Source organism: Microcaecilia unicolor, chromosome 12 (genome assembly GCF_901765095.1).
Source record: "Microcaecilia unicolor chromosome 12, aMicUni1.1, whole genome shotgun sequence".
NCBI lineage: Eukaryota > Metazoa > Chordata > Amphibia > Gymnophiona > Siphonopidae > Microcaecilia > Microcaecilia unicolor.
Window position 1 is genome coordinate 62842632 of NC_044042.1, and position 10898 is coordinate 62853529.

At 43.1% G+C, this 10898-nt stretch overlaps 1 protein-coding gene across 2 annotated transcripts in view; it reads right to left on the reverse strand.

Annotated features, from left to right (window-relative positions):
* The window catches only part of CDON (cell adhesion associated, oncogene regulated), a 192800-nt gene that overhangs the window by 53610 nt on the left and 128292 nt on the right, over nucleotides 1–10898 (reverse strand). For both annotated transcript variants that reach the window (XM_030220695.1, XM_030220696.1), the window contains exons 12-13: nucleotides 9050–9231; nucleotides 728–833 (exon numbers count right to left, since the gene is read on the reverse strand). In XM_030220695.1, coding sequence (XP_030076555.1) covers nucleotides 728–833; nucleotides 9050–9231 — 288 coding nt within the window. The remainder of the gene's footprint in view (nucleotides 1–727; nucleotides 834–9049; nucleotides 9232–10898) is intronic.

The window sequence follows — 10898 nt, forward strand, 5'->3', positions numbered from 1 at the left end:
TTTGAGAACTAGATATTGGGATTCCTGCATTTCCTATATATTTACCAATGTTTACATTTAGAATTGTTCTAAACATTCATGTACGGTACTTAGATTCTTTTTCCTTTGTTGTTGAAGCCACTTCTATGGCCAGGAAAAATTTTAGTGTTGAGCATGGGGAAAGGGATTTTAAAACATAATGATTTATCCAGCTAATTCCCAGCTTTACTCAGAAAAATCTATTTAGATGGACCACGTGGTGCATCAAAATGTTCAATATATTTTTTATGAACCAGCTCAGTTAAGATTCTTTTTGGAAGGGAAGGTGCTACTCTCTCTTGATGCCCAGCAAGTTAGGGTCAGTTTGGGTTTGTTAGAGGATTAAGAGGGTGTTTTCTTTTTTTTTACTCTTTTTTCTTTAGATTTTTTTTTCTCTCTTATATATCTATCTTCCTATGGATTTACCATTTCTTGGCTCCTCTTTAAATGTGGACTAAGTTGAAGATATGTTTCCTTTATTGAACAATATGTTCTATTTCTTATTGGTTGTATTATATTGCTCTGAATTTCTTGTCAAAGTGTTTTCTTTGATGTATTATCCTAAATGCAAATAATTTAAAAAAAGAAAGAAAAATCTATTTAATCTTGACCTGAATTAAAATGAAGGAATAATTAATCTTCTGATATATTATCAAGAAAGTTGCTTTAAGACCTGAACCTTGTATTGGCCCTCTCACCCATCTCTCACCTTTCACGATGTCTCGCTTGTAGTCACTGTCATTATCACTATCCGTGGGGCGGTAATAGATGTAAAACCCTTGGATGGGGGTATTATTGTTGCTGGAGGGGTAATACTGCAAAAGAAAAAGAAAAGAAATGAGAAAATCCAGCACCTAGCTACACAGTTGAAGGCATACAGCAATGATATTCACAGACAACATCTCCCACCACAAATACACAGATGATAATTCTATAACAGGACACCTAGTATAAGAGGGTAAGCAGGTGCCTATTTCAAGCCTATTCTCTAAAGAAACGCAGGCACTTAGGGGTCCTTTTACTAAGCCGCGTTAGGGCCTACGCATGCCCAACTCCGAGTTACCGCCCGGCTACCGCATGTGCTGAACTATAATTTCATTTTTGGTACGTGTCCCCTACTGGGCAGTAAAATGCATTTGATGCACATAGACCCTTACCACCTGGTTAACGCGTGAGACCTTACCGCTATTTCATTTTGCTGCACGCCCATTTTCGGTCAAAATTTTTAAAAAAGGCATTTTTACAGGTGCACTGAAAAATGATTTTGTGCGCGTACAAAACACACACCTACACTACCCCAGGCCATTTTTCAGGGCACCATAGTAAAAGGACCTCTTCATAGAATATTAACACAAGTAGCCAAAACCACAAGTAAATACATAAGTCACTATCTAAAGTATTTTATAAAAAGCTCCATGTTCACCAGGGGGTACTTTTACTACAGCTTAGAATACACTAACAGACATTTGCAAGCGCTAAGGGCCAGATTTTATATACAGTGCCGAGATTTCCTTGCGGAAATCGAAGCATAGTCTATAGAAGTATGCTTTAATTTAGAGGTACTTTATAAATACACCGAGCGCTGGTCCATGTGACTAAATTTAGTCGCGGTCAATTACGCCAACTAAACCTTGGTGTAAATCCCAATGCCTACATTAGGCATGGACAGGATGTATTCTATAACAATGCGCACAGATTTTAGAAATGCCGACGACCCGCACATAACCACACTCACATTTCAACCATGCGACTTAGAATTTATGCACGCGAATACGTTCAGCAAGCAGTGTGCATAAATTCTAATTAATGCCATTTAGAGCTGGTAATTGCTTAACATCCAATTATCAGCGCTAATTAGCTTGTTAACTAATATGGGGGCCCTTTTATAAAAGTGCGCCAAAAAGTGGCCTGTGGTATTGTGGCCATGTGTATTGGACGCGTGCTGGACCATTTCGCCACTACGTCTGGAAAAAAGGGCTTTTTTGGGGGTCGGGAAAAGGATGTATGGCAAAATTAAAACCAGCACACATCAGACATGACTTAACAGAAATAACGAATGAAATTAATGACGGCCTGAACATCATGGACTCTTGGGCAAATTCATTCCAACTGAAACTGAACACTGAAAAAACACACTGCCTCATCCTTTCATCTCAACATAACAAGTACAGATCCACAACCATAAACATCCCAGGACACACCCTCCGCACTTCAGATAGCCTAAAAATACTTGAAGTCACAATCGACCACAAACTTACCTTTGAGAGACAAGTAAACTCCGTAATAAAGAAAATGTTCTACTCAATGTGGAAACTTAAACGACTAAAACCTTTCTTCCCGAGGGAAATCTTTCGAAACCTAATACAATCAATGGTCCTAAGCCATGCAGATTACTGCAACGGAATCTACGCGGGACGCAAAGAACAACTCAAAAAAGCTCCAGACTGCCCAAAACACAGCAGCCAGGCTGAAATTTGGTAAAACACGATTCGAAAGTGCAAAACCCCTCCGAGAAAAGTTGCACTGGCTCCCAATCAAAGAAAGGATCATCTTCAAAATCTGCACTTTGGTCCACAAAATTATTTACGGTGTAGTCCCAGGATACATGACAAAACCAACCTTTTCAAAAAGGCTTACCCCACTGATCCACCGTAAATCCCCACATCCAGCAACACAGCATAACCAATGATCGTACTGGACAATATACAATCTTCATTCCCTTTGACCCTCATGGTGCGTGATACACACCTACCTCATTAGACCACAATACAGGGCCGCCGAGAGACTGGGCCGGGCCCGGGACAAGGCCGCCCCTCCCCCCCCCGAGGTCACTGCGCCCCACCCCCGAGGTCACTGCCTCTCCCCCCTCCACCCCCTCCCTTCTGTCCGAATTCCAAGGCCCTCCTCCCTCCCTTCCTCCGTCCGAATTCCAAGGCCCCTCTCCCTCCCTCCCTCCGTCCATCTGAATTCCAAGGCCTCCCTCCGTCCGAATTCCAAGGCCTCCCTCCCTCCCAGGGCCCACCCGCCGTCCCTCCCTCCGAATTTCAAAGGCTATCTCCTACCTTGCCCTCGTCGGGGTTGGTTACGGTGACAGCTGCCTGCACGCAGTGAAAAGCGTGCAGGCTTGCACTTCAGCCTTCCCTTGTTGTCTGTCTCTCAGCTCTGGTCCCGCCCTCTCGGCGGCCCTGCCACAATATAACCTTGTATTTGTTATCAACCAACTTGGCGAACGCCAAGTCGGTACTATGTAAGCCACATTGAGCCTGCAAATAGGTGGGAAAATGTGGGGTACAAATGTAACAAATAATAACTGCAGTGCCCCCTAGGGTGCCCTATTGCTTTCCTGGGATGTCTGGGGGACCGGTCTACTAAAATGCTGGCTCCTCCTTCATCCCAATGGCTTGATTTTGTTTGTTTTGCACTTGGACTTTTTTTTTTTTTTGAAAATGGACCAAAAAACAAATCACAAAACCTTGTTCAAAACAGTATTTTCAGGGGGGGGGGGGGGGGGGGGGGGGAAGATAGACATTTTTCTTTTTTGAAAATGACCTTGTTTCCAATTCAGATTTTGGACATTTTTTGCAAAACGTCCAAAGTCAGACTTAGACGTCATATCGAAAATGCCCCTCCACATCAAATGTAATTGCAATATGATTTACTGCTGCTAAGACACCATTTTTCTCCCTTGCACCATGTCCTGAATTCCACTGAGAACTGATCAGGTGAATTCTATTAAACATTTAATTTCTCCAGTTGGGGTAGAGAGGGGTGAGGGATAGGGAGGAGGGAGGTGGAGGGGTTGTTCTCTTTTACCCCAACTAAAGAGGTTTCCAATTTGGAGATCTGGAGGCTGATAGCCAGGATGCAAGCTACTATGTCTGGCTGACTTTCCCAACTATGCCAATTTTAAAAGAGCGATTTCATTAAAAATGTCAGCCCTCCAGGGGCTGTGGCTAACCATAAGTAGGAGATTTATACTGGAATCATCAAGTAAGGGCTTAATTACGGACAATTTAATAGTGGAAAGCAAAATTGAGAGGCTGGAAAATGTCGTAAGATATAATTTATGTTTCCTCAATTTGCTCGTTCATAAAATGATTTCTGCTAATGAACTGTAAGAGATTTTTTTATTCATATTTTCAATTTAAATCCAGATTCTCTGCCAGGCATCTTGACAGTTTACTACATCCCTAGCTCAGTAAGATGTAGCGATGAGGCAAGTGACCTGGCTCATCTATAAATGAGCAATTTAACTACCCTTCTGGAAACATCCACATAAAAAGTAATTGATAGGGCTACTTTTGTAGCTTCTTTCGTACAGGCTTTGGAGAGGGATTTTGTATTAACAATTATTTAAATATAGGATGTCTTTAATTCATAGAAGGCAACTTTGTAACAGGTCATTTATGTTTGAAGACCAAGAAGGCGAGGAGTAGACTGGAAGCGCCTCTGGAACAACATTGCAAATCAATGCAACACAGTTATAACACACTGTGATGTTTTATTATTGATATCATCCTGGACAGTATCAGCGAAGGGGATCGTGCTAAGAGGCTGTTACAGAGGGAGCAAAAGTGGATACACAGAATGCATTCTTTATAACCTTTTGGGCTGATGGTCTCAAGTGGAAAACGTTTAGGTAAAAGTTTCTACGTGAAAGACCTTCACTAGATTTGTGATGTCATTGAGTATAATCCAATGTGAGATCACGGACATCACGCACACCCTCCCATTGGTTGACAGAGTGACGGCGTTTTTATTAATTAGCTGGTGCCATTTTATGGGAGTGTTGTGGAGTAAAGAAGAATGCTTTGCTGGGATAGTCTTGGATGTTATGATTGCTATTATAAAGTCTCCTGCAGTTGTTAAATTTCATTGTTTAAATAAAGCATATGTGATGACTGACAGCAACCTATGTGGTTTTGTCAACTGGCGTCTAAAAATGTAAGCGTGGCGCTATTAGAAATATTTGGTAAGTGGTGTTCAAAAAAGATGCGGTGTGTAGCTTTTTGAAATTTCTTTACATTGGAGCCATACGTCTATTAATCAATAGCACTATCATCAAATAAAAATGTTAAAAATCCAAAACAAAATAAATGAAGCTTCCTCCAATTCAAACAACATAGGAAGCTATATAAAATTGTGATCGATAAGTGATTAGGGGCCCTTTTACTAAAGCGTGTAGGTGCCTACATGCGTCCAACGTGCGTCAAATTGGAACTACTGCCCGGCTACCATGAGCATCGGGTGGTAATTCCTTTTATTATTATTATTATTATTATTATTAATTTATAAGTATTAACAATAGTTACAAGAAATCTCTTGACTTGCAAAAATGGAGCAGATTGAACATCATTTTCATTCAATTCAAATATAAGGTAATACGTTTCTATCTCATCCATTTCAAGTCCACAATTATGGAGAGGAGACAAGGTACAATTTCATGAAATAATTTTTCACTAAATTAGCTTAGGTAATAGAAGAGACACGTGGAGGGGCATAATCGAACGCGAATGCCCATCTCATCTCCGAGAGCAGGTACGTGAAGGGGCGGGACAAACCGTATTAAAAAAAAAAATGGGCGTTCATCTTTTTTCCGATAATACGGTTTGTGCCAGCCAAATGTGCGGATTTGAGCTGGGCGGTTTCGTTTTCCAGCGATAATGGAAAACGAAGGCGCCCAGCTCAAAAACAAACAACTCCAAGGCACTGGGTCGTGGGAGGGGCCAGGATTCGTAGTGCACTGGTCCCCCTCACATGCCAGGACACCAACCGGGCATCCTAGGGGGCACTTTTACAAATGAACAAAAAACAGTAAAAGAGCTCCCAGGTGTATAGCACCCTTCCCTTGTGTGCTGAGCCCCCCAAATCTCCCCAAAACCCACAAGTCCATTACCATAGCCCTAAGGGGTGAAGGGGGGGCACCTACATGTGGGTACAGTGGGTTTTGGGGGGTTTTGGAGGGCTCAGCATTAACCAGCACAAGTGTAACAGGTAGGGGGGGACGGGCCTGGGTCCGCCTGCCTGAAGTCCACTGCACCCACTAACAACTGCTCCAGGGACCTGCATACTGCTGTGATGGAGCTGGGTATGACATTTGAGTCTGGCATACAGGCTGGGAAAAAAAGTTGTTAAAGCTCTTTTTTTTTGGTGAGAGGGGGTTAGTGACCACTGGGGGAGTCAGGGGAGGTCATCCCTGATTCCCTCCGGTGGTCATCTGGTCATTTAGGGCACTTTTTTGGGACTTGTTCGTGAAAAAAAAAGGTTAAAAAAAAGTGACCTAAATTCTCGCTAAAAACGGCTATTTTTTTTTCCATTATCGGTGAAAGCCGCCCATTTCTGTTCGGCCGATAACCACGCCTCAGACCCACCTTCACCACGCCTCTGACATGCCCCCATCAACTTTGGCCGTTTCCGCGACAGATTGCAGTTGAAGACACCCAAAATCGACTTTCAATTATACCGATTTGGCTGCCCATGGGAGAAAGACGCCCATCTCCCGATTTGGGTCGAAATATGGGCATCTTTCTCTTTCTAAAATAAGCTGGATAATATGCCTAACTTTTCCTTTATGGAGTAGATGTAGCTAAAGCTGCCAGTTGTTGATTAGGAGTGGCAACCAACTTGGAATCTAGAAAAGTACTCAATTGAGTTGAATCATAGAAAATATATTTAACTGAATTAAGGGTGGTAATTCCATTTTTGACGTGTGTCCAAAACACGTGGTAGAAAATATTTTCTATTTTCTACTGCATGGCACTTACCCAGCAGTAAATCTGCAGTTGGGCTTACCGCCGCTTAGTAAAAGGAACCCTCAGATTGCGAGCCCTCTAGGGACAGAGAAAGTACCTGCATATAATGTGTACAGCACTGTGTACATCTAGTAGCACTATAGAAATGATTAATAGTAGTTTTCTTATTCCTGAATTTGTTATTACTTTTCTGTTTTCCTGACCTAATTTATTATGTTTAGCAGGAAAGAATAAGGATGTGCGAATAGTCTTCCAATCTAGCAACGCAGATGTATAGTAGTGTAGAAAATATTTTATAGGGGAATATCAAAAGTATGCAAGTGGACTCGACATGGACCTGTGTTTCGGTGTGCAGCACCTGTCACAGGAGTTGTGTATCTACATTCAAATATATAAGAAGGCTATTCGCACATCCCTACTCTTTCCTGCTTTTGACTTTACATGTAGGGTTGTTTTTCCTTTTTGCTTGGTGGTTGTAAAGTGCTTAGCAACTCCTGGAATACTGGGTTTGAACATCTTTGCAGGCCGAGATCTGCTATATGTATTATGACTACACCCCCACATTTTTGCTCAATGCTCATCTGATGAAGAATACGATAATTCAGGGGTTCTCCACTCACTCCTCAGGACACACCCAGTCAGTCAGGTTTTCAGAAAACCCACAATGAATAAGCATGAAGTAAAGTTGTACATACTACCTCCACTGTATGCAGATCTATTTCATGCATATTCATTGTGAGTATCCTGAAAATCTGGCTGGTTAGGTAGGTCCGAGAATTGGGTTGAGATCCGTTGGTATAACTAGTAGGGTCTGGTCACATTTTATTCCTTGATACCTTGGAGTGCTGTTGCCTCTGTTCCAGAACTTTGCCAGCAAGTTTAATTAAAAATGGATGGAAATCCGCACGTCTATAGTGCAAAACTGCTTACCGTGTTGACTTTAATGGAAACAAATGAATGAGCCAAATAATTAGGAATCCAAAAACAAACCAAACAGATGATTGATCCAAAATGAACTGAACTGAATTTTTTTTTTCTGTGCACATCCCTACTGGATAGTTAAGTAATTTTTTCCAGACGGGACCAAGAATTTGGACAGGGTATTTGCAGATGTGTTACATTGGAGACATCAGTTGGACTGATGGAAACATTTGACATTGTAAGCTAGGTTAACTGCTATGGGGTCTGCTTTTTTCTCTGAATTACTCTGTAAGATGTATTACCATCAAAAGGGTTCTACATTTTTGAACCAGAACAACTTTTAGTTTTTCTGACACGTCATCAGCAGGGTGTTAGAGTAAATATATCTGGGACTGATTTTTGAGTGTTTCTTTTTCCTCCATCTGATTTGAATTGTCCTGTCTGTCTTCTGTCAGATGTAATAGTTTTATTTCTTTTTGTCTTTCATTCTTATGGGGTCGATATTCAAAGTGATTTAACCGGCTAGAAATGGTTCCTGTGCTAGGTAGTTCCCTCCCCTAGCACGCGCCATTTCCAGCTTAACCGCTGCCCCGTTATCGCCAGGTTAGCGTAGGAGTCCTTACCACCATCTCAATGGGTGGCAGTAAGGGCTCCCCCCGAAATGGCTGCGTGGTGCGTGTTTCACTTACCGAATGACCATTTTTTTTCTTCAGTAAAAGACAGACTTTTACCCGCTGCGGGTAAAAGGGGCCTCAGCCCCCATCAAAAACAGATGCTGACGCTAGCGCAGGCCCTCTTTTACCAGTTAAATCCCTTGTGCAGGGCTATCCATTGATATTCGGAGGCCCTTAACTGGTTAGTGCCACTGAATATCACCACAGACTGCTAAACTCAAAGCCGGCTATTTTGTGGGCAGTCCGAGGGTGGAGTTGGTACTTATACGGTTAAGTGCCGATACTCAGCACTTAACTGCCTAAGTTTAGTGGTTAAACCGGAACACATTTAAGTCAGTCCTATCTTTGGGGACCTTTTACTAAGCTGTGGTAAAAGGGGCCCTCTGCTAGCGGTGGTGGCCGTTTTTGCCACACGCTGAGGCCCTTGTTACCGCAGCGGCTAAAAAGGCAGAAAAAAAATGGCCATGTGGTTGACTAACACTGAATAGAATACTGACCGAATCTGAAAGTTTGCTCCAGGTATATCTCAAGCTGTTCCCTTTTTTTATCTGGTTAAATTTCTGCAACCTGAGATTTTCAACCAGGTAGATTTATCCATCTAGAACATGATTTTAGTCTGGATAAATCTTTTCACGGTCTACCTCCACCTTGTAAAACAAGCATACTCTTAAGGTCTGTACTCACGGTCCACTTGAGCATGATCTGTGTGTCAGTGATGGCTTCCGTGTAAACAATGTGGGGCCCCATAACCAGGCGGGTAGGGAAGCGGTTGCTGAAGCCAGCCACCTGGTAGGGCCGTGATGGGATACTGTGCATGCTCTCCCCGTAATTGTTCAGCGCGATGACCCGAAACTTGTACAAGGCTCCTGATTGACAGCAAGAAGATATAAAAGTAAGAAGCTGAAACTCATCTCAGTTACAACTACTTCAACAGCATGCCATGATGAGCTCTCAGCAAGTGCACTGATTAAATAACTACTGCTGATATTAGAGCAAGACTGGATGATGAACTTCCTGCAGGCTTGGAGAATAATGCTTTTGCGGGTTTTAATGAATGCAGCTGGGCAGCAGTGGCGTACCAAGGGGGGGGGGGCGGGGGGGGCGGTCTGCCCCGGGTGCACGCCGCTGGGGGGTGCCGCGGCGCGAGCCTGCTGCGAGAGTTCGTAACTTCTCTCGTTCGCTGCAGCTCCCTCTGCCCCGGAACAGGTTACTTCCTGTTCCGGGGCAGAGGGAGCTGCAGCGAACGAGCAAAGTTAGTAAACTCGCAGCAGGCGTGCGCTGCGGCACCCCACCCCCCAGCGGCATGCACCCGGTGGGGGCTCTTTCACGCAAGGGGGGTGTCTTTCACCAGAGGGGGGGGGGGGTCTGTGCTGCATCGGGGGGGGGGGGGGGGTGCTGCACCCGGGGGGCGAGGCGCCGCCCCCCTAGGAACGCCACTGCTGGGCAGGAGTCTAAAACTTAACTGTCTCTGCACATTTTAAGCATTTAGGTTTATATTCATGATTTACTCTATTATGTACATGACATTATTATTTGACTAATTAATTAATCATTTATTTCTCTTTAGTTTTAGTGATTTGCTTTGAATGTGTATAATGACCCATTATTGATATTATATTTTATTGTGATTTACACTTAACGTTTAGCCCCTGAAGCAGGTAGGGAGGAAAATCCATCTAGGTGGATGAAAACAAAATCCTACGGGATCAACAAAGTGCTAAGGAAAGTGGGAAGTGGACCAATGACTCCAGAGACTGAAACAACTGGATCAAATTACGAGAAATTTTATTACAGACTCAACACAGATCTGTGTTACGGCCACAGGCCTGCCTCAGGAGTCTCCGTAACGTATATTTAAAGGTAAAGTGCCACAGGATAAAAGAACAAATGGTCTTGAAAAAGACCTTTGGAAAGCTTTGTGGCTTGAGCACGCAACAGCACGACACGCAGCTCTATCAGCTGAGCCAAAAGTGGCATGTCGAGCTGTTGCGTGTTCAGGCCACAAAGCTTTCCAAAGGTCTTTTTCAAGACCATTCGTTCTTTTATCCTGTGGCACTTTACTTTTAAATATACATTATGGAGACTCCTGAGGCAGGCCTGTGGCCGAAACACAGATCTGTGTCGCGTCTGTAATAAAATTTCTCATAATTTGATCCAGTTGTCCCAGTCTCTGGAGTCATTGGTCCACTTCCCACTTTCTTTAGCACAGCCCATGTAGGGTGAAACATGGCCATGTCAAGTTTTATTTTGCTCTACTAATAATAAAGATTTTAAAGATCTAATCTACTTCTGATCATGTCTGCCTCCACAATTTCCTTCCTTAGGGGCATGGAAGGGTTGAGGCATGCCCATCATTATAGAATAGTAGGAGTTGCACACATAACTGTCAACAGTAAGATGTGAGCACTTACACCAGCCTTTGACATGGTGTAACTACTCGTACCTAAAATTGGGGGAAACTGGAGACTCCGCTAGTATTCTATAATGGCAGTTCCATGCAGAACTGCCATTATAGAATTCACAATTATGTGCG